At 35.8% G+C, this 24636-nt stretch overlaps 1 protein-coding gene across 9 annotated transcripts in view; it reads right to left on the bottom strand.

Moving 5' to 3' along the window:
• Positions 1 to 24636, bottom strand: part of TRPC4 (transient receptor potential cation channel subfamily C member 4) — a 199976-nt gene that overhangs the window by 87827 nt on the left and 87513 nt on the right. For all 9 annotated transcript variants that reach the window (XM_027589174.2, XM_027589170.2, XM_027589178.2 and 6 more), the window contains one exon: positions 21748 to 22266. In XM_027589174.2, the coding sequence (XP_027444975.1) occupies positions 21748 to 22266 (519 nt within the window). The remainder of the gene's footprint in view (positions 1 to 21747; positions 22267 to 24636) is intronic.

Here is a 24636-nt window from a genome sequence, read left to right as displayed (position 1 = left end):
CTTCCTTTTTATGGCTGAATGATATCCCATTATAAATATATCACATTTTCTCCATCTATTCATCTGTTGACAGATGGTTATTTCCATACCTTGAATTTTGTGAATAATGCTGCAATGAACATGTGCAGATATCTCTTCTAGATACTGAGTTCATTTCCTTTGAATACATGCCCCAAAATGGAATTCCTGGATCATATGATAAGCCTGTTTTTAATTTTTTGAAGGATTTTCATACTGTTTTCATAATGGCTATAAAGCCAAACACAGAAAGACGAATACTGCATGATCTAACTTATATGTGGAATCTAAGACAGTTGAACTCACAGAAGCAGAGACCAGAATGGTGGCTGCCAAGGGCTGTGGGGGTGGGGCAATGAGAAGATTTAGGTCAAAGGGTACAATAATAAAACCGTATTGCATACTTGAAATTTGCTAAGAGTAGATCTTAAGTGTTTCTACCACACATACACAAAAAGTAATTATGTGAGTTGACAAATGTCTTAGTAGCTTGAATGTGGCAATCATTTCAAAATGTATAGGTGTATCAAGTCATCATGTTGTACGCCTCAAATATATACAATTTTAATTTCTCAGGTATATCTCAATAAAGCTGGAAATATCCTAACAAAATAATACTTAATGGGATCTGTGACACCTTAGTTTGTACTATATGAGTCCCATAAAAACTCAGTAGCAAGATCTCTCTCTACACATATACAAAGAAAATATAGAAGAACATCTTTATAATATTGTATTTGGGGAAGCCTTTCTAAACAAGACAGATATTTGAAAATACATAAAGTATATGACTGATAGATTTGAGTGCAGCAAACTGTAAAATGTACACCAAAAGAGCAAACAGAAGAATATCTGCAATATACAAGCAAATGATTGATATTCATAATATACAAAGTATGTTTACAACTCAATAAAAAGAAACATCCAATCCAATAGAAAAATGGATAAAGAATATAATCATTCAAGACAAACCCAAACTACAAATGGCTAATGAATATATGACCATTATCAATTATGCTAATATTTTAATGAAGGTAAATGAAAGCAATAAATATTTCCTCTTATTAGATTTGTAAATTTTAAAATGAATGAGACTATCTAGGGATTGATAGATGTGAAAGGAAATAGATACTCTTACCCACTACTGGTGAGAGTATAAACTATTGTCTTTTTAATAGGAAAAATTGATCTATAAAATTTCATAAAACCCCTATTTTTATGGAACTATTCCTCTTCTAAAAATCTACCCTACAGACATACTGGCTCATAGTACAAAGATATTCTTACAAAAAAGTTCACTGAAGCCTATAATAAAGAAAGATTTGGAAAACATAAATGTCTGCCAATCAAGGATCAGTTAAATAAATAATGATTTATGAAAAAAGTGATTTATGTCTTACTTATGAATTTCATACAAAACTTAAAAACAATGAAGGAAATCTGTAATTATAATAGTTTAAATATCATCACGACCTATTACTAGAAAGGAAAAAAATAAACCACAAAGGGAATACATACAGAATAATTCCACTTACATGCATTTAAAAATAAAAACCTAACCATTTAAAACTGAATATGTGTGCCTGTATGTGTCTAGGGTGTGTGTGTTCTGTGTGCATGTGGACGGTGTTGTGGGGTGTGAGAGTGTGCACAGACAAATATCCAGGGGTATTTCCCCTAATATATTCAGCAATAATTCCTAACCTTGAGGAAGGAATTTGGAATAGCTATAACTATTGCCCCTGTTTTTAAACCATTTGAAATTTGTACATTGAGCGTACCTTTAGGTATTTCTTTTGTAATCCTAAATTATATATATTATATATAATGGTGTTTTTCTCTTATCACATTAAGCTCTGGGAAAGAAGGAACAGCAAGCATTTCCTGAAACTGGGAAAACCTAAATAAACTATTAAAACTCTTAAAGAGAAGTGAAATTAAATAATTAAAAAAATAGGGGAGCAGGATACTTTCTGGTTATAAAAGTAAAGATTTCAATTTTGGAAAGAAAAAGATACAAGGAGAAAGAGATAGAATCAAAAATTTTAAAATAAAGTATAATTAAAAGTTTTTTTTCATTTTTTCTTCATTTCTTTTTTCTTTTGAACAGTGACTAGGTATCACTTTAATAAGCATGAATAAGTTAGTAAAGGAATGGAGAAAGGTTTTCTCAAGAGAGGAGAATCATGTGGAAATTTGCAATTAAGCAAAAATAATGTCTTAGGAAAAGAGGCAATTTTATGGCCACATGCTAAATGGGTTTTAGCAAATTGTACATACCACATGTAAGATGATATATATAAGACAACCATCTATTCCATTAAAATTAATCACTGGGTTTATTAACCACAGTTTATTCTGCCAAAGGACACGCTTATAGAAATTCCACTTCAGTATCATAAATTAGTTGTTATCCAAAGTATTGAAATGGAATAAGACTTCCATTTTATAATAATATGAACATGAAGTATATCTTTGTTAAGTCTGGTTATGCATCTCCACAACTTAAAACAGCTGTAGATTTATTTCAGCCAGTGAAATATATTTATTCAATATAAAAACTACATGTCTATAGACAAATGAGAATAGTATAGAGTATTGGCTATGCTCACATGGGGTTTTTACTGAGTTTTTCCATGTAGATTATGAAAAAATTATATAAAATAGCAGCATTGCAATAGCTAATCAAACTAAAGACAAGTAAACTTGCTCTATTTAATTTTGAACATGCAATGGCCACTAACGTATATTTAAACTCTTTCAGGCTGTATTAGTGACTGTTAATCTTACAATTGGGAAAATCGTCCTGGCCTTATTTTATGAATCGTGTGCTTCCTAATTAACCTATTTCGGGGGGGGCGGGGGGGGGTCCCGTGACTTTGTATCTTAACAACCTCATAATAATACATCGAATACTAAAACCCAAATGAAAAAGAACTTAAAGTTCCTAAGCTACACACTGCTGGGTGTCGAATATCCCCAGATGCTGGCAGTCACTCTACAAGCGTGCAGGGCAGTGTATGGAGTGGTTGCGGTGTGGACTGTGGAAGCAGGCTGCGTGGAATTCTGGCTCGGAAGCGTGGGAGCTCCCTGACGCTGGGCGCGCACCTTTGCGGGACCCCGCTTCCACATCTCTCAAATAGCATGATAATAATGATAGAACCTATGGCTGTTGTGAGGATTAAAGAAATCTGAATCTTTATTAGAAAGGGCTCAAAACGTCGCTCAGCACCTACCAAGTACTATTGATGTGGTTTTGTTTGCTTTAATCTTTTACATCTATAATCAGAATGGTCTCAGGTAGAGCTGCTCGAGTTGTTGGCAGCATCATTGTGACGATAGAGGAATGGCTCAGATGTTCCCAAGAGGGCTTTTCCTAACTTTCCGGAAAGGTCCAAGTTCAACCTGAAGCTTTACTTTTTTCAGATACAAATAATTCGCAAATGCCTGGAACATAGGAAGTATTCCGTAACTTCTTGTTGAATAAATCCTTGGAAGGCTGATTTGGTGAGTGCCTGTAGGAATGAGTGACCTCTGCAAGATGTTTTAGCAGGAAAAACAGGCTCCCCTTAAGGGACTCATCTAACCAGAAGTCACTGAAGGAAAAGAGAGTGAAAATGGTGAGGCGAAGGACGGAAAGATGTATTTTTTTCTTTGTAATTTAATTTACAAGTCATTCTGACTGTAGAATGACACAAACGAACAGTCTTTGCTTTTCTCTTGATTCCAGTTCTGCTCTGTGTAGTTGGGATCCTCTCCAGTTACATATAGCTGGAAATCTGATATCTCATGGATTTGTCCGAAAGTAATTATGTGAACTAAAATATGTAAATCTAGGACTTTTGAAATAAATTTGAAATACCCAATAGATTATGCACCCCGTCACCTTTATTTATTTGAGTGTAGCTGAAACACAATGTTACATTTGTTTCTGGTGTACAACATAGCGATTCAGCTTCTCTCTACATTATGCTTTTATAGAATCCTTGACTATGTTCCTTACTCTGTGCGTTCTAGTCCTGTGACTTATTCATTCCACAATTGGAAGCCTGTATCTCTCTCTCCCCTTCACCTATTTTGCCCACTCCCTACCCCCTTCCCTCTGGCCCCCATCAGTGTGTTCTCTGTATTTCCGGGTCTAGTTCTGCTTTAAAGCTACAACAGAGATACTAGAATACATAAGAAAGACTAATGACTATTTTTATATATCATTTAAAATGTAAAATTCATTTTCAGCAATTAGCATAAAGAATAAATAGTAAAGAATAGCTAATCTTCTGTTCCAGAAAATATTCAAGTATATATATATATATTTTGGAAACTTATAAGAACTTTTAGAGGAAACTAATAAAACAACCAATGCAGGGAGTGGTAATTCTGTTTTGTTTGTTTTCTTTTCATTACTACTCACAGTAAACAAAAAAGTCAAATTCAATAACATAAATTTGAACTTTCCCCTTTCCATACTTGTTAACATTTTTAAAAACTGCAGTAATGAAAAAAAATTCTTATCAAATTATAAATAACAGCAGAACAACATCCATCTGTCTGTAGAAGGAACTCTCAGGTTGCCACCTAAAAACATCCTTGGTTGGGGACAAGGTGAGTGGATACAGAAGCTGAATAAAACAAAATCAAGACTACCTCTTAGTATATAGTAAGCATATTAGGAGTTATAGGATTTCCTGTAAGGACACCATTCACTAATTTCACAAAGATAAGGATTCAAGATTTGGGAAGGGGATGTTAGTGGAGAATGAGGTAGGTAGTCTATTCCTTACTGGCACACAAAGCATAGTCTAGCATTATTTAGTAAGGCTTTTTATTAAAAAGATTTGACTTTTTAAAAATACTTTAATTAATTTAATTTAATAAAAACTGCTCTAAAAAGCAGTTTTAGGTTCACAGCAAAATTGAAGGGAAGGTACTGAAATTTCTTAATGTACTTCCTACCCCCCACATACATGGCCTCCCCCATTATGAATGTCCCCCCTAGAGTTCTACATTTGTTACAACTGATGGAACCTATATTGACAAATCATAACACCAAAAGTCCATAGTTCATCTTAGAGCTCACTCTTGGTGATGTACATTCTATGGGTTGGACAAATGTATACTGACAGGTACCCCATCATTATGGTCTCAGAGTATTTTTACTGCCCTAAAAATCCTCTGTGCTGTTTTTACATCCCTCCTCCACCCTAAGCCTTGGAAACCATTGATCTTTTTACTGTCTCCCTAGTTTTGCCTTTTTGGAATATACAGTTGGAATTATATGGTGTGAAGCCTTTTCAGATTGTCTTGTTTCACTTAGTAATGTGCATTTAAGATCCCTCCATGTCTTTTCATGGCTTGTTAGTTCATTTCTTTTTATTACTGAACAATATTCAATTGTCTGTATGTATCACAGCTTATTTATCCATTCACCTACTGAGGGGCATCCCGGTTGCTTATTAGTTTCAGGAGAATTTTGGGGGGTCACTTTTTCTCGATTTTCCGCACAGATAACTATGTCATCTGCAAACAAAGACAGTTTTATTTCTTCCTTCTCAGTCTGTATATCTTTTCTTGTCTTGCTGAATTAACTATAACTTCCAGAATAATGTGGGCAAGGAGTGGCAAGGAGGCAAAACCTTGCCTGATCTTAGTGGAGAAGCTTCAAGTTTCTGAGCATTACATACAATGTTAGCTGCAGGTGATTTCTAGGTATTGTTTATGAAGTCAAGAAATTTCCCCTCTATTCCTAGTTTACTGGGAGAATTTTTATCATGAGTTGGTGTTGGATTTTGTCAAAGGCTTTTTCCATATCTATTGAAATGATGATGCAATTTTATTTTTTGTCTATTTATGTGATAGTTCGCATTAATTGGTTTTGGAATGTTGAACCAGGCTGTCATCCTCTCAGATAATACTGCTTGGTTGCAGGGCATTCAATTCCTTTTATATATTGTTGGGTTTGATTTCCTAATATTTTATTGAGGAAAAAGTTTCTTTAAAGAATGTAATTAGAATTCAATTTTCATCACAAGTCTCAAGAGTTTGCCTTGATTCTTTGATTTACTTATATGACTTTTGTCTTAAAGACTAATATTTGAGTTTGTTGGTTTTCAGGATCTTCCATCCTTGGTACAAGACTATTTTGTTTTTGTAGTTAGTTGATATTTTTCAAGACCTTCATTCTCTCTAATCTTTTCCCTTATGTTTACCATACGTTTCCTTTCAGTGTTATCATATTTAAAATAATAACAATACTAGTCTCATAAGGTCTCAATCAAAATTATGTAAGAAAGAGTTGTGAACAATGCTTAAACTATAATGTACATACATATATACTCTGGAACTTATAGAATAACAATTAATACATTCATAGTAGTTTGCTAGTGCTGCCATTAAAAAAAAAAAAAAAAGTACCACAGGCTGGGTTGCTTAAACAGAAAATTATTTTCTCACAGTTCTGGAGGCCAGAAGTCCAAGATCAAGGTGTGGACAGATGTGTTTTCTTCTCTGACCATTGTCCTTGGCTTAGAGATGGCTACCTCCTCACTCTGTCTCACCTGGTTTTTCCTCTTTTTAGATACAGGAAGTTAGGGCTTCAACATATAAATTTTGGGAGGTGGGGCATAAATCTTCCCATAAAAACATTCCACCTGATTGCTGTAGACATTATTGAAATAACCTCCCAAATAATATTAAAGTAATAGGAACTGGAGATGGATTGGATCTCCCATACCTTCTATAGATGCTAAAAGTGGAACCTACATAACATGGTAATGGTAACATGTTATAAGTAAAATAACTTATTGATGCCACCAGAGTTAGTATTTTTATGTATTTATTATCATTACTACCCTGATTGAAAATTTCTCACCTCTTGAAGGAAAAAAAATGTTCAAATTCTTTAGGAAAGCCTGAAACGGTCAATACCACAAAGAATATTAAATGCTGAATATTTCCGTCTATAACTGAGCCCTCTGCTACCCTCCAAGTACCTCAAACTTGTTTGCTTATGAAGACCTTCTTAACACTTCTTGCCTATTGTGAAAGCAGTTCAAACCCCTGCAATTTCAACATATTTTGCATGAAAATTTGATGAAGCATTTCATGAAGTATTAGAGCAAAAATAAGCATCATCAATGTTCTTTCACTGCTTAACTAGGTAATTTGGTTTAGAGCAAGTAATTAAGTTTATTTAATATGATTAGTTTAAAAAAACCTTGCTGTATTTTTCTTAAAATTAAATCATTCTCTAAATGCTAGCAGCATTTCTCCCATTTGTTCCCATGTTGATAATTTCTAATATATTAAATGCTTGGTTAAATTAATTAAAATGTTAATACTTCCTATGATGTCTATAGAAATTGCTCCACATTATTTAATTGTACTTTAATTTTCAAAAAGGCCTAAACATTTCCATAACATGGTATCTTACCTATTTGTACACACACACACACACACACACACACAAATTCATTTCAAATACAAGTAATTTGTTAGACAACCTTGAGCCATCTGAAACTCAAGAAAGTAAAAAAAGGCCTCACAGTAATTGGTAAATGTCACAGTATTCAGGCATTATATCTTTTGCCCTATTAATTATAAAGGAGTTCTCAGGCCTTCTCTCAGATAATTTTGCCTTTATTTTCCCACACTTCTACCTGAATTGATTAATCCAAAATTGAATAAAATAGATAAATATAAAAGGTCAGCTGCATTGACACTAACAAGAGCTGATAATTGAAAGTCTAAGAATGAGGAGAAAGACTTCAAAACTATGAAAAGGATAGATTTCTTCTGCAATTTCATATGGGCCGAAAGAAAGAGCTATTAATATCGGTGTTTAAAAAAATCCTAAATTTACAACTAGCCCACAGAGTATAATAACCAAGGTTCATTCTAAAGCTCTGAATTATAAAGAAAAGATTAATTATGTTCTGTGTATTTTGTTTAAAAAGGAGGTAATATATAACATGTTAGATTTTCAGCCAATGATTTTTTCATACATTGTAAGCAAAAAGTGTTGTCCCTTAAAATTCAACTATTTGGAACATGATTTGCATTACTTTTAGATCTCTTCATTCTCCAATATTCTAGGATAACAGATTTTCTTGCATATTCACTCATTGCCCTTTTCAAAATGGTTTGCCAAGATTCTAAGACATTCAATGCCACAGTCACCACATAGAAGCTAGATTACTGGACTTATCACAAAGGCCAATGCTGTTTGTAAGTCCTGGGATACTGATTATTTTTTCTTAACAGAAAAAGCTGCAAAACTCAAATCTTTGCCTGTAGAACCAAAGCCTGAGCCAGAGTTGTGTCAGCAACCATTAGCCCATGAAGAACGATAAAATAGAAGTAAAACTGGAATGGAAAAAGACAAGAAAGTACATAGAAAGGACAGAAAATAAAATGGTTCGATACAACAATATCTCAGTTATATTTTAATAGCCATTGCAGCTTCCTGGCACCTAAGCTGTAATCACAGGATCAATGCTATGTAAATAATATATATAGCCATTTGTTTGAACAGATACGAGTCAAACTGTATATGGGATAGAGATGGAAATTAATCAATATTTTTGAAAGGACTTTATTTTATTTTATGTTAAATAATTATTTAGTTCAAATAATTAAAAGCAAAGTCGGCAACTGGATCTGGAGACTGGATTTTAATCTGTAAAGACCTTTAATAAAATCTTTGAGAAAGACAGAAAAAAAAAAAGCAAAGTCGTACAAAATAATTTTTTTGCATGTTTACCTAAAGATTATTTAATAGTATCTTCTTTCCCTTCAAAGGAGGTATTTACTATTTCTCTTGTCCTTCCCTATGGCATTTATCAAATGCCATAAACACAAGGGCCAGTCAGCAAAAATCATACACAAAGCTTTGTTACTTCCTCCTCACCAATGATCAAGTTATTCTGTGGCATAAAATCTTTTCCAAGGACTACCAAGAAGATATTATAAAAAGGGACTGTTAGACTAGAGAAAAATAGTATTAGTTCAATAAACATTTGCTGAGCTCATCCCATGTGCCAGGGCCATCATAGATGCTGAATAGAGCAAAAGAAAAATCACAGTCCTTGGCTTCAAGGAGCTCAGAGTCTTGGAAAGAGGAGAGACATGTAAATGATTAATTATAATATCGTGTGGTAAATGTACATGCTCCAGACATAGAAGAGGGGGTGAAAACCCATCCTGAGAGAGGAAATGGGAGAGAGGGGAGGGCTTTCTGAACCCTGAGTCTTAAGATCCTAAAGAGTGAGTAGTATCTAGCCAGAGGTAATGGTTATATTTCAAGGTGATCAAATAATAAGAAAACTTACAGAGGTAACATTCACAGAGTATAGCATAGGAGATAAAATCCTAGCAATGTGGAATTGCTGAGCATAAAACAGAAGTCAGGAAGGGATGAGAGGTGAGGTTAAGTAGGAGGTTGGGGTCCATATATGATGTATCTTGTTAAGGAGCTTGGGTTTTATTTTAGAGGATCTATAAAGTAGGGGAGAGGGAATCAGGTCAGGGTTTTAAAATAATATAATACAGCAGCATTATTCACAAGAGCCAAGAGATAGAAACAACCCAAGTCCATCAACAAGTGGATAAACAAAATGTGGCATATACACACAGTGGAATATTATTCATTCTTAAAAAGGAAGGGAATTCTGACACATGTTAAAACATGGGTGAACCTTGAAAACATTATACTAAGTAAAATAAGGCTGACACAGAAGGACAGACATTGTATAACTCCACTGGTATAAGGGACCTAAACCAGTCAAACTCATAGAGACAGAAAGTAGAACAGTGGTTGCCAGGGCCTGGGGCAGGGAGGAATGTGGAGTTAGTGTTTAATGGGGACAGAGTTTCAGTTTGGGAAGATGACAAAGTTCTGGAGATGGATGGTGGTCATGGTTGCACAACAACATGAATGTACTTAATGCCACTAAATTCTATACTTAAGAATAATTAAGATGGTAAATGGTATATTATGTATATTTTGTCACAATAAAATAACATAGCAATATTTATTATATATATATTTTTTCCCCTTAAATAGTTGTTTATTGGCAGTGAGCTGGAAGGAGCGATGGAGTTAGCATATATAGACAGCACCACACACCAGCGTCATGTGGGAGGCAAAAGTGATGGGAAAGCCTGGAGCACCACGTGAGGTCCTCTCTTCAAGAAAGAATATAGGACAGGGTGGGGCCTGGAGTGTTGAGGGGGCAGCCTTGGAACACTTCCCTTTAGTAGTCATGGTTAGAGATGAAGACAGACTTGCTGGCTGCAGCCCCGGTCTGCCACGTGACGTGTACTTTCCTTGGTGCAGGTGAGGCTGTTGGCTAGAGCTAGCTTGACAAACTCTTCCTGGGCAGGCTTCAGGTTCTTCTTCTTTCCACCCCAAGCCTTCACATGGCAGAAGCCTGCAGGGCTCGGCTATAGGAGAAGGGTGGAGCCCAAAACTTCAGCAGGGAGCACTATTATATTTTAACAGAAGGATTTTAATGTGGGGAATGTTTACATATTAAGTATTCTGGAATGTTATATGAACTTGGATGAAACGAGATTGGAGCCATGGATGCAAGGAAACTAAGTGAAACACACTAGCCTAAGACTCCCTGAAACAGAGCAGCAGTAAGAGTAAGGCTGCAAGGGAGGGTAATGATTTGGGAAATATGGGGGAATGTAATTGGCAAAAAGATTGGCAGGCTTTGGTGATTAACAAGAGCCCCAACTATCTATGCTCCAAAACTTAGCGGCTTAAAACAACAATTTATGATATTTCACAGCTTTGTGGATGTCTTGGTCGGTTCAGACTTTTATAACAAAGGACTACAGACTGGGTAGCTTCAACAAGAAACATTTCTTTCTCATAGTTCTCAAGGTTGGGAAGCCTAAGAAACCAGATTCAGTGTCTGGTGAGAACTTGTCTTCTTGCTGTGTTCTCACGTGGTGGAAAGAGGACTAGGGAGCTTCTCCGTCCTCTTTTATAAGGGCGAACTAGCCCCATTCCTGAAGGATCCACCCTCATGCTTAATTTCCTGCCAAAGTCCCCACCTCCTGATACCGTCACACTGAGGTTTGGTTTCAATACAGGAGTTCTTTGGGGGGAACACAAACATTCAGTCCATAACAGTGGACCAGGAATTTGGACAGAGCTGAGGTGGTTGATTCTTTGGTTCCACATGGCTTCAATAGAAGTTGCTCAGTAGGACTCAGCTAGAGGACTGCCTGGGGTGTGGGTGTGGGGCAAAGGTCAAAGTTGACTTTCCTTACAACTCTTGTCATTGGAGTGAATGGTGTTAAAGCTCGAATCACCTGTGACTATTAGCAAGAGGGACTACTCATTGTCAGTCCAGTGTGGTGGCCTTAGGACAGCCAGACTTCTTACATGGCATCTCAGGTTTTCCACGGAGCCTAGGTGGAAGCTGCAAGGCGCCTGACGACTAAGGCTTGGGAGTTAGAAAAAGTCATTTCTGTTGCATTCTATTGATCCAGCAGGTAGCCAAGGCAGGTTCTGACTCGAGAGAAGGATAATTAGATGGCACCTCAATTTGCAGCTGTCTTTCATCTATTACATCAGGCTTTTGGAGGTGATGAATATAAAATAATCGAGGATGACTAAAATTTTTCTAACATGACTAACTGGGAGGGCCTCCTACTTGACAGAGATGACAGAAGAAGGACCAGGCTTAAAGAGAAAGACAATGAATTCATCTTTGGATAATAAGAGTTTGAGACAATAGCATAGATAATATTGATTTAAATATTTAAATCACAATTAAATAACACAGGATTTTATAAAATCCGTGTTCCTTTGGGACATATTCTTTGTCTTTTTTCTCTTATGCCCACTTCTGCCATATCCCCTAACTTGTGATCCTTTACTCAGCACTCCTCTGGTCCAAGCAGAGGACTTACTCTGGACTTACACCAGACTTAGCAGTGATAATCAAGTCAGACAAGATGATACTACATAGACAGGGAAGGGAGACAGATAAAAAATAATTAAATACACAAATAAATAAAATGATTTCAGATATTGTTAAGGGCCAAGAAGATAATAGCATGGTGATATGAGAGGAAACACCTAAGGGTGGGGGAAGAAGATAGTAATTAGATTGGGTGTTCTGGAAGTCTTCACTGAGAAGGTGATAATATGAGCTGAGATGTGATAAAGAAGCCATCCACACACACCAGGCAGAGGGAAAGGTTGGAGGGAGGCCGTGGGGTGGCAATGAGCACAGAGGACAATAAAGGCGCTTTCCTTGCTCCTGCCACTTTTTTTTGCCTCCATGATTTGCACATGACGTTTCTTCCTGGAATGCCTTTACCTAACCTCTTTGCTTGGATGACTCCTAGTTTTCCACTGCTCAGTTAAGGCACTTTCTTCTCCAGGAAGGGTTAGGTAAAGCTAGGAACCATTTTCCAGGCCTTCCAGAAGGCAGCTCCACCATAGCTTCTGTGACCAGGTGATAGCTGTTCATTTATTTGCCGTTCCTAATAATCTGGTAGTTAGTTGAGGGCAAGACTTTTGTCTTTGATTTGGGTATCACCAGCGAGTAGCAAATAGTAAGGGCTTTCTTCAATGAGTGAGTGAGACTAAATAAGGAAGGAAGAAAGGGAGGGAAGGAGGGACAAAAATGAGGGAAACATCAGGAGTGTCCTTATAAAAGGAGGCAGCATATAAAGTGTTAGTGAGATCTGGCTACAGTGATATTTTTAGTTCATAGTCAGCATTTTCTGCATGGCTAAGAATGTCAGTGCATACACACACATGGACTTTATTTTATTATCTAAGCAAGAGTAAAATTCCAGGTTCTAGGAAGGTTCTAGAAGAAATCTAAACTTGGCCTAGAGTTTGCTGTCATCTCATTTTGCTGCCCTCGGTTTTTGGCACAGAAGATACATTTGTGGAAATAATTATACCTGGAGAGAGAAAGAGCATCTCTTGTCCAGAGCCGCCTAACTCCCTCCATCTAGCTTCCCTGCGGGTCAATGCCAACAAAATTTCCAGCTACCCCTCCCCCCACCTCACCCCCAGCAGGTAAAGAGGAGAATGTGGCAAAAGTTTCCGGGCAGCATGTCCCAGAGCCGCCTGGCAAAAATCACTGAGCTTGGAGAATGCCATGGAGAAAAACAATAGTGTCTATCATTTAAAAATGAAGCAGTGGTCAAAGGAAAAGCAGGTCTTTTTACAAACATGCAGAGAGCTGACAACTGGGTAGCTCAAGTCCAGAGGAAGTTAATAGAAAACGGCAGAGGAAAAAAACCTCAGTTTTTTCTGTGGCTGCCTAGGGCAAGCCACGGCCACTATGTGCTCCTAAAGCTGAAGGGAAAAAGGAAACAGAATGAGACACAAAGCACAAGAACATAATCCTACGTGATTGTCTTACCAGTTCGGTATTAGGTAGAAGCAATCTGTATACTTAACACAGCTTCAGAATCACGAATCACCAAATTATAGCACAGGCATTAAAAATCCCAGAGAGTTTTACTGCATGTTTGTTTCCAAGAAGTCAAACAAAAAAACCCTCTATTTAGAAAAACTGTGACTATGCCTCATACGGTCAAAGGAAAATGAGGGGAAGGATAAGCTAAAAAGTTTCCTCTCTGATGCATAATTTAAAAGGGATCTTGAGCAGTTTATGTCTTAAAACCATCAAATATTTCTTGCAAACAGTGTTTCTGTTTCATAAATTTCCAAGAAGACAATCTATTGGGTTTTTGTAATTTGTTTAAGAAACAATGTGAATTGGAATAAACTGTTAAATGGGTAATTTCAAAAATTGGTAATTCTTAATTTTGCTTAGGGATCAGAGACAGAAAAAATATGAGACATTAAATAACGATCCAGGAAAAATAACTCTGAAATGTAAATGTGAATTTTGTGCAAAGAAACAAAATAAATCGTTCTTCATCATTGACAAACTAAATGACTGCTTCTGAATGATGGAACACAGGTAATCTTCTTGCTACCCTTGCTTGTCAATCATCACGGAGACAGAAATGCCAGTTTCATACAGAAAAGTAATTCATTTGAGGACTGAGAGAGGGTGTTCAACACACAGTGGATTATTCAAGGATATTATCATTAACTTAATGTTTTTAGTTTATATCTGTGGCAAATGAAAGCTACATCAGAAATTGTTGCTAATCCTGTGGGTATACGCATTTTTCTCAGGTAAATAGAAGAGTATACCTCTGAAAATAAATTGCTTAACCCTTTCCTTTTTCTACTTTTTTAAAGCAGTATAAAATACAGAAACGAATATGTTTTGTATCTTATTTAAAGTTAAGATTATTTTATGTTTTGTTAGATATTAATTGATCACTTTCTAAAGAATACAGTTTCAAAGGATAAATTTATACAACATTTTGGACACTTACAATTTCATATTTAATTGTGGCAAAAAACCCAATCACGTTCAGATATGAATCAGGAGAAAGTGGTTTCATGTCATTTAATTAGTTGTAAAAAAAAATAAACAAACAAAAAACCCCCAAAAAACAAAAAAACAAAAACTCATGGGGATTTGAATTCCAAGCTCTAAAAACCTAGTGTTAAATTAAATGCCTAATGACCTGTCAGAATTCTGTCAGCCAGGCTGACAAGTCCTGAACAGGCATTTGCTTCATCCATGACACAGAAGCAGGTCCGGGAATGTTTGGTCCCTAGTGGGGGGCTGGGCTGAGGCGTTAGGGAGTCTGGGATCCAGGTTGCCTTTGCCTAGCAACAGCAGGGGTGTGCACACATGCCTGGAGGACGGAGAGGCAGAGGCCCAGAAATCAGTCAGTGAGCATGCTCCGGAGAAGAGTGGGAGAGAAAACTAAGCTGGAGGAATGCTGCTTTTTATCGCTTTTACAAGTCTCATAATTATCTGTATCACTCAGTATAGCCTCATGTATTCGAATCCTATTGTATGCCTCACGTTTTGTTATGAGAGCTGCTGAGACATCAGGTCCCGATTCTGAGGCATAGCAGGAGAGCGGTATTGATGCCTAAAATATATTTAAAAATACAAGTCAGAAGAACAAATTCAAATCAAGTAGGTAGTACACAATATGAGTTACTTTTGACAGCCTATCACAGAAGCATTAGAATATGGACAACCTTAGGGTTGCGGATAACACTTATGCAGTAAACATTTTTGAGGAGAGTGTATGTTTTAATATAAATGGCTCACAGTACTGACTATACCAATGGACTGTAAGAAGGATAAACTTATCTTTAATATTCAAAAGTGTAATGCGACCCAGGAGGCTTAGATGAGTATTCACTACAAATATTAAAACGTTTTGTGATGAAGCAAACCCTGTTTGAATGGTGTATAACATTTCCCTGTATGTGTTCAGTCTTTTCATATTGGGAGTCTATGAGGGGATAAACAAAAACAGTGACAATAATAGTAATTAGCTACTCTTTCATGGGTAAATATGCCAGGAGGTATGCTAAGCTGTGGACTTGCACTGTCTTGAAAAACAAAACAAAATGTGAAACAAAAAAACCTTTAGTGGTGCTGTAGGCATTGGACTGGAGGAAGTAAGACTAAAGGCAAGGAGTTCCGTTGGAGAAATAACCGTGAAAAGAAATAAAAAGCAAAGTCAACATGTGCAATAAAGCTGCCATAACAAGAGAAAGCAACAATTAATTTTGACTTGGGAATAGGTTGAGGGAAGGCTTCCCAGAGACAGTGGTATTTGAGAAAAAGAGATCTGAAGGACATAAATGTTTTCAAAACAGTTCAAAACGGAGAAGAGAGGAAAAAAGAGAGGAACGTGGTAAATAATATCGAACTGAATTTAAATAAATAAGTACATGTTAAATTAGTAAACCAAACTAAGGCAAAGGCATTATCAACTTTACTTAAATAAATGAGTCTCAAAGTTTCTTCAGCAGAAAGATCTGAGTTATGGAAGGGAATACTGTCTGTCTACAGTACGTTCTCTTATTTTTCTCCCTAAAAGTACTCTCTTTGCCATTCTTCTAGAATAGTTATTTGATGTCCATGAGATAGTGTCTCTATAGTATGAGATATTTTCCCCTCCAAATTATCCACACTTTGATGTGGAATTTACCAGGCACAAGAAAATTATGAAAGGTGTATTTCAGACACCCTAGATTTGAACAAGAGTGAAAAAGGAGGAAAACAACAGACTAAAAGACAACCAGTGGTCAATAATAATAATAATAATAAAATGATAATAGTTGGTCAGCTTCCCTGCCTAGTTTGTAGCAAAAGCAAAGCTTTGTGTGGCTGCAGACCAACCATCAAAATCTACTACTGGATCTAAGAGGAGAAAGCCATTGTTTGCCAAGGCCATCCCAAGGTTCTGATACAAGAGCTGGGAAGCAACATTGTCATTCATTTCTCTGTGATTTTCCAAATAAAAAATGCATACACAGAATGCTGTTTTTCCTCAGTTGCTACCATAAGCACAAAATAGCACCTGACTACGGACCTCTAGAAGGAGCTTCCCATGAAGATTTCAGGTAGATAAAGAACATGAGTAGTATGTTTTATTCATTTTTAATATGAAATTCATACAGTAGCAAGTTTAAATTTAAACAGTCATTTATTGCTTTTTTTCAAATGAAATTTGAATTAAAAAATTTGTCATGATAAACTTATCAATGAAGAGTTTATAGAAAACAAAACTTATGAAATAGAGATAAGTCTAGCCCTAGGCAGTTTTAAGAAGACAAATGTCCTTTGTTTCTGTTCCATTTATTATTTAACTGTTCCTCCCATTGCCCAACACTCTTTTGATGCCCTCACCTTCACTTCTCCTTCTCTCCCACCTAGGGAATCCCCTGGTTGCGTTAGGGCTACATCCTCTGTGGTTCCCCAGTCCCCGAATATACCCCCCTATGTATCCTCTAAAATGTCTTTTAAAAGAATTAATAATTCTCCTCTTTTGGTTCTTGATTCCATATCAAGAGGTTTTGAATAAATCAAGAAACAAAAACCATAAATCTTGAGAGCTTTGAAGAGCTTTGATTCTGGAATATTTGGAATCAACTGAGGTCCATTATTTGGAATCAGATGCTATGGATGGCATCTGATTGACAGGAATCTCTTCACATTTCTCTCATTGCTCCATGAGAAGATAAACAAAGGATAAGAAGGGTATGAATAGTGGTCTGTTCAAATGTTGATTTTTCTCCTGCCTCTTTAACAACTCCATTAATTAATTTATAAGACAGAACCCAGATTAGTACCAAAGTTTAAAGTTAATGTTGCAAAGCTGTTGACATAGCTTCACAAAAGGGAAAATTAAATTGAAGAAGATACGCTGTTGACTAGGTAGAGACTGTTGGGTTTTTTTTTACCTTAATTTGAAGAGCTATAAAGAGATTGAATTGTAATGCTTTCACACAAAATAATGTATTTCACTGCTTTCTATTATCATTCAAGATCTAGTCTTCTTTAACGTGGACTAGTAACTTCACAATGTGGGCAACCATGTGTAACAAACTAGGTAAGGTCTTTACTGTGAAAATATTTAAGGAACGCATCAAGCTCTCCAAATACATGCACTGATCTTACAAATATTAGTCAAGAACAGTGACAGCATGGAAGTGATTTTAACGGCCATAAACTCTATATCTGCCAACAATACACCAGGAACCAAGGAACAAGTTACTTGCTGAAGATATGTCTTCAGTCATGCCTCACCTTTATCTAATACAGAAGAGGAGACTCAGTTCCAAGGGGGTGGGGGTTGGTTCTGTTTTTGTTTGTTTGTTTGTTTGTTTTTTCCCAGTTTCCTTTGATACTCTTCATTTTGATGAGTAACACTGGAATGGGGTGCTGGCTTCTAGCCCTGGTGAAGGGGACTTTCCCTGCTCTCTTTTCAGAGTGAGACTAAAGAGATTACTCTTTGAAGAAAAAAAATAAAAGGGGGTTAAGAAAGAAAGGAAAAAGAGACTCTGCTTCTTTGAAGAAGGCAAGTGTTTTATCACAATGCAAAAATTAGAAAAAAAACAAAAACACCTTAATGTTGACATGCTTGACTTAATGATAAAGCCGAGTCATGAAATAATCTCACGTGCTCAGCTGAACTAGGCTAGGGGTTCTGGTTAGATCAGATTTACCGCATGTTCACCAGGATGACATTTGGCAGAGGCAGTGGTGGTCGCAGCAGGTTTTGTAGTTAAGTATTAATAGAAATAAAGTCCTTCTGTCTATGCCTATAAAAATATCCATGATATTCAATTAATGCAGGCCTTTCTTTCTGGATGATATTACAGAAGTACCAGAATAAGTCTGTAATCAAGTCCCTGCAACATGAATTCTTTTAATATTTGAATTCATAAAAAGCTGTTAGTAGGTAATCAACCTAAACACTGCAATTTAATCAGACAAAGAAACATGCAGGGAACCTTCCAGAATTAAGAGAGTCTGCAACTTCAGGTGCATTCATATTGAACGCCTTCTCTCTTTCAGTATTGAAGTATGACTGGTAAATATGACGGATATGTTCCTGACACTCATACCCGGAGGAGAAGAGCAAAACGTAACAATACAATGCAAAATAGAATGTGTGGAAGGAGGGCATTTATCCCAGAGACTGTATGGAGGCAGATTGCTTCGTAGAATCTCCCTGTTGGAGGGGAGACCTGAGATGAATTTGAAAGGGTGAGTGGGACTTAGCCATGTGAAGATTAGTAAGAAGGCATTCCAAAAACATAAGAGATGGACCAAAGACAAACCACAAACATTTTTAAACTAAAACTGGGAAAACCTGTGGTAAAAAGACACAAGGCAAGACATTTATGCCAGCGCAGAATTTCATTTAAGACACATGATCTTACTAGAAAATCTTACATCAGGTATTCTGAAGTCAATAATTTCTAAATAATTTAGGAATATGTTTCATAAAACATGACCTATGATTTCAAAGAATTTATAGGAAAGTAAAACCTTATTCTTGATTTAATAATGCTATTAGTCATCCAGTCTTACCTTGCTTTGGAAAAACTGTTCAACCCAAGGGAAATGTACTCTTTAATACTGAATGAGAGATACCCTAGAACAACTCTGTAGGAATTTTGTTTTAATTTTTTTCTCCATTATCATTTTGAAAGATGAAAAGAGAAAATGCAAATGCAGTGTCCTTTTAAAAATGTATCTTTTAAAAGATATTACTAATTCTTTTTTTCTTATTACATGTTATGTGTTTTTAGCCACCCTTCATCCTGTTGTATCATTAAGGATGATCAGCCTCCAATTCCACAACTTCCTATGCACAAAAAGTACAAGCATCTTGAAAGAAGTCTTAGAAATGATCAAACACTTTCTATAGCTTTGCCTCTGACACATCTAAGGACTCAATTTGTGGCTTTTTGTTGAATAGGCTTTGAAGTTAAGCATGCTTCGTATATTCCTGGAATATACAAAAGAACCTAAGCAAAGAAAAAAATGTTTAGTAGGAATGAAAATTTTTAGTTGTTCAGAAACAAAACTGAGAACAATATAGATTTAACCTTTTATTGTCTCCCTGTAATAGACGATAAGCTCTAAGACAGAGCCACACCACCATGGAGTCCTAAGTGCCCTGAGCATTGCCTGGCATGGGTTTGGTAAAATATATGTTCAAAGAGTTGATGAATGAGGAAATGAATGAATGAATAGAATTGTATAAAAATGATTTGTGAGTAAAAATATACTCCTATGTTAATATGTAAGAAATTCATACTAAAATATTTTGTCTTGGACAACCTTTTGACAAGAATATGGCAGCTTCATTTGATTAAATGTTTCTGTAGTATTCCATTCAGAGAGGATGGTAAAAAACTCAATGAGCATTTTGTTCCAGTGCTTTCACAAAAGTCATTGTGGCCAAAGACAAAGTTAAATCAGTTATGATATCAGGATCAAAATCAGGGTAGGCATAAAATAGAGCTAGGTTGTTTCGCTAACTGCAGAGCGAACAAAAATGCAACAGGTGAGCACAGCCAGTTGCTGCTACTATGTTCTTTGTTTCATTTTGTGGATTTCACATCCTGGGAATTTCATCTCACTCACAATCCACGGGATAGCATCAACCCTGAACAGATATATCATAGGAGAAGACCTTTGTAATTAGTGTCAATCCCTTAAATCCCTCTCCCCACAGAAAACTAAAGAAAGAGAAGCATAATACTGGGTTAATAATAGATACTTGAGAAGAACTAGCTCAAATTCTGAGGCCACATCAATATCTTACCTCATCTTATCAGTTCTTTTTTTTTTTTTAGATTTTTTATTTTTAAGTAATCTCTATACCCAACATGGGGCTTGAACTCACAACCTGAGGTCAAGAGTCACATGCTCTATGGATTAAGCCAGCCAGGTGCCCCTCATTTTATCAGTTCTAATACATGCTATTACTTTTAAGTGTCATATTTAGTATATAAAAACCCCTAATCAAGTGAAGTTTTTCATCAATTTCATATAGTTGTATATTAAAATTATTCTAGTTCTGTTAAAATATCAGGTTCAAGAGCCCTAAACACAAGAACGTTAAAAAAAAAAAATGAGTTGATACTGTTGACATGGCTCAAACTGGCGTGTGTCATTTTGGAATCAGAGGCAATGCACACAAAAGAAGCTATTTCCTTCATTGTTAGGGGAAAAGATCATTTCAACTAGTTTCAGGATCCCATGACAACTGGCCAAAGAACTACAGGAAAAACTCGAGGAAGTAAATTCAGGTATTTTGAACCTTAAATATTTAGTAAGTAGCAGTAGAAAAAGCAGCCAAGACTAATGTGGAATAATCACGGCTGACCGCAAAAAAAAAAAAAAAAAAAAAAAAAAAATTGAATACACTTTTTATTCAGAAGTCTTTTTTTCTTTTTCATCTTACATTATATAGTTTTCTCCAACTGACTTTCTAGAATAGATAATTACTATAATTCAAGAGTGAACACAGAGCCAATATTTTCTGAAAATGGAAGTAAACAGATTTTTGAGAACTCACTTAACTCAGAAATGGAAACAAAAACAATTACGCTAGGTGATGAGTATGACAGATTTGAGTTTTCTTTACTTAATATTCAAATCCATGGAAATTTCATGAGAAATTTATAACTCTTCTGCAACTAACTTCTTAAATTTCTTATTCCTGGCCAATCAAGAGACTAAGTCAGACGTGAGAGGTTTTAGTACTTTCATCTGCTGTTGGACTAAGGGCTTTCCCTTTATTAATAACTTCTAATAATGTATTTTATTAACATAAGGAGTTATAATTTACTAAGAGCCTTCACACCCATCCACACACATTTTATACTTCCTACAAATCTTTGAAGAATGTATTTTATATATATAAATAAATATATATAACAAAATATTATGAATATTAAATCCATTAAGCAGATGAGGAAACTAAATCTCAAAGAGATATGAAAAGTAACAAGGCCCTCTAAAGGAACAAGAGTTATAAATGGCAGAACCAGAACTTTCAGTGTGGAGATTCTAAAATTCATCCGTTTTTCCATTATACCACAGTAAATGTGTACATTTTACCACATTCGCCAAATGCCATCACCAGTTATTATGCCATTTCTTGCCATTCTTCAATGTGTTTCGAAATTATTAATCTGGCAAAGAATAAACATCATCCATTTACAGGTAAGCAGAAAAGCCTCTAAAGCCCAAACGTAATTTTAGAGTACCAGTTGGCATCACTGTGAATAAATCCTACGACATTTTGATAAAAAGGTCTGGCAACACTCACCTCTTTTTGACGGTACTTTATGGCCAATTTGAGTCTCGCGAGATCATTTCCACTTTGTTCTTCTATGAGACTACTGTCATCTCTGTAATTAAGAATGATTTCCAGTTCTCTGGAACTCCTTGTCTGATCCAGTAGGTCCTTAGCAAACTGTTTGCACTGTCGGGACAGCTCCTCATACTCCGACTTGAATTCGTTTTCCACTTTACTCAGCTCCTGAAGCTCCCAACTTAGCTGAAAGGCTGTGAGAAAAGGGTCTTCACTTGACAGTGCGATGAGAGAGGGGCTGGCCAAGGCCTTGTAGATGTTGAGTCTGGAGCGTGAGTGGCGGAGGCTATCCACATCCGAGCTGGAGACGCATTCCACGCAATTGCAGCGTACCTCGTGGGGTCTGGGCACGGAGACTCCTTTCTGAACTAGAAGCTTGATTATCTCATAATTATTTGTATGGGCTGCCAAAATGATTGGTGTAATGTCTGGAGTGAATTCAGAGAACTGCTTATCAAGGAGTATGGGAGGCACCTAGAAAAAAGAAGAAAGCAGAGGTGATGAATATTTATTCATTTGTTCAAGCCTGTGAATTTCAAACAGTATGCTATAGCTACGCTGAACAAAGTTCATAAATCTTTTGCCAGGCTTTTTTGCAGGAGAAAGATGGCTTTATTTTCTTCTGCCAAAAGACAAAAGAAAATTAGTGAAAAAAAAACCTTTCCAATATGATGACACGTTATTCTTATTATGTTTGTTTAATCTGACTTTTGACATTTTATGAAATCTTCAAATAAGTGGCTATGGGAAGTCTTTCCTTGATAAAAGACTTTGTTGCTCCCAGTTTATTTTCTGGCTCTCAATCTTTGCTTTTCTTTCCGGGAGGTGTGGACTCCTTAAATAATCAAGAAATACACTGAATAATAGTTAATGATTTGTTTTAAACCCAAGCTTTTCCTCTGCAATATGTCTTTTAGTTCTTCAATTGTTTTTGTTTGTTTGTTTGTTGTTTTATCTTCTGCATTCCTAAAACCAAGTCAATGATTAAAGGTGGCAGAACATAAGAAGGCTGGCCTCATGCTTTCTGCTTTCATCTATCACTTTATAGTATATTTTCCACATGACCACAAGTGCTCCATCACCGTTTTATCAGAAATAAACAAATGGTTATCAATGAATCAGGTCACCATGTGTTTATGCACCATTTCCTTTGGGTTTTACTCTAGGAATGGTAATGATGAAAATACTATAATAGGCACTATTTAGTCAACATTTGTTAGGGACATTAACCCTCACTATTATTCACATCTTACAGATGGGATCCTTCAGTGCATAAGTGCAAGACCTACTTTTTGCACCCAGGTCCACCTGATACCCAAGGCTGTGTGTATTCCACCACACCACACTGCTTTACAATTTTTGGTTTAATAGTTCTTCCTGCTGGCACAAAGAGGCATCTATTAAAATAAATGCTGTATAAGGTGAGTTTAAAAAGCATGGCAGAAAAAATGATGACCATGTACCGCATAAAATATACTGTAAACTATAAAGGAAACCATAAAAGGATCAAAAGCAAAACAACTATGTGGAGAAAAACAAAACTCATATGAAACTTTAATTACACTACTTTTAAGTAGAGGTATAATCTTTATATGAGAATAATTAAGCCTGTGTGCTTTTAATTTATTTGGCCATTTAGAATATCTATTTATTTTATAAGAAACACTCTATAAAGAATAACGAGATGTAGTTATCTATTTAAAGGTTATTTGAAATATATGCAATCAGTTGATAAAGATAGTACCTACTAATTATAAAATTAGGAACAACACTGTTGAGATAGCACTGTATGTTCAAGCAGGGTCAACACATACTTCATTACTTTTAAGTAAATGGCTTTCATTTTAAATATTACATTAATTAAAAATTTAATTAGTCATTTATTACAAAGAGAAAAATGTCATTAATTAAAACTAAACACGTAATCTTTAAGTAACTATACTTCAAGTTTTTTCTATGGCAGACATGAGGAAAAACAAAAACAGTGTAAGTAAATAAGTTCCTATATTAAATGTATATTTAAGTGATAGATGCAATTTGAAGGGGCTTTCTGGATTCAATAGAATTTCATCTAGATTTCTAGATGGTTTTTAAAAGCTATCAATAATTTTAAATTTATTAACCATAAAATGCAACTTTGAAGAATACTTCAGCAAAATTTTATGAAAAAATAATTATAATATGGTCATATTAAAAAGCATTCGTATTTCAGAAGAATGCCAGTGTCATAGTATTAGAGAGAGATATGGCAAAATAACTGATAAAATAAGTGAGCATATACCAAGAATAAATATTCTGTTTATGAGTCTTAATATCCAATAAATCATTGTGAATTTTTAATTTTTTAAATATATGGACATCTCTAATCGTATCTTTTATAAGGAATTTAATTTAGAAAATAACTTTTGAATGAAACTTTTTTTTAAAGATTTTATTTATTTATTTGACAGAAAGAGAGAGAGCACAAAGGGGGAGCGTCAAGCAGAGGGAGAGGGAGAAGCAGGTTCTCCACAGAGCAGGGAGCCCGATGCGGGATTCAATCCCAGGACCCTGGGATCATGACCTGAGCAGAAGGCAGACGCTTAACCGACTGAGCCACCCAGGCGCCCTTGAATGAAACTGTTTTATAAGACCACCAATATAATAATAATTTATTGGCCAATAAATAACTATTTTTTAAATTATGTAATTTTAATTACCTTAGAGTTACCTCTTACTCTAAAATGTGTTCTAAATCAACAATATATCATATGTTGTCTCTACCATTAATTGTTTGATGCCCAGCTGGTCAGGGACCACTAGACACTGGGGACCGTTTGGCCTTAGGGGTCCTTCACGCAGGAG

This window comes from Zalophus californianus, chromosome 3, assembly GCF_009762305.2.
Source record: "Zalophus californianus isolate mZalCal1 chromosome 3, mZalCal1.pri.v2, whole genome shotgun sequence".
Taxonomy (NCBI): Eukaryota; Metazoa; Chordata; class Mammalia; order Carnivora; family Otariidae; genus Zalophus; species Zalophus californianus.
Note: the sequence above shows the minus strand (reverse complement) of the source record. Positions and strands in the feature narration are given on the sequence as shown.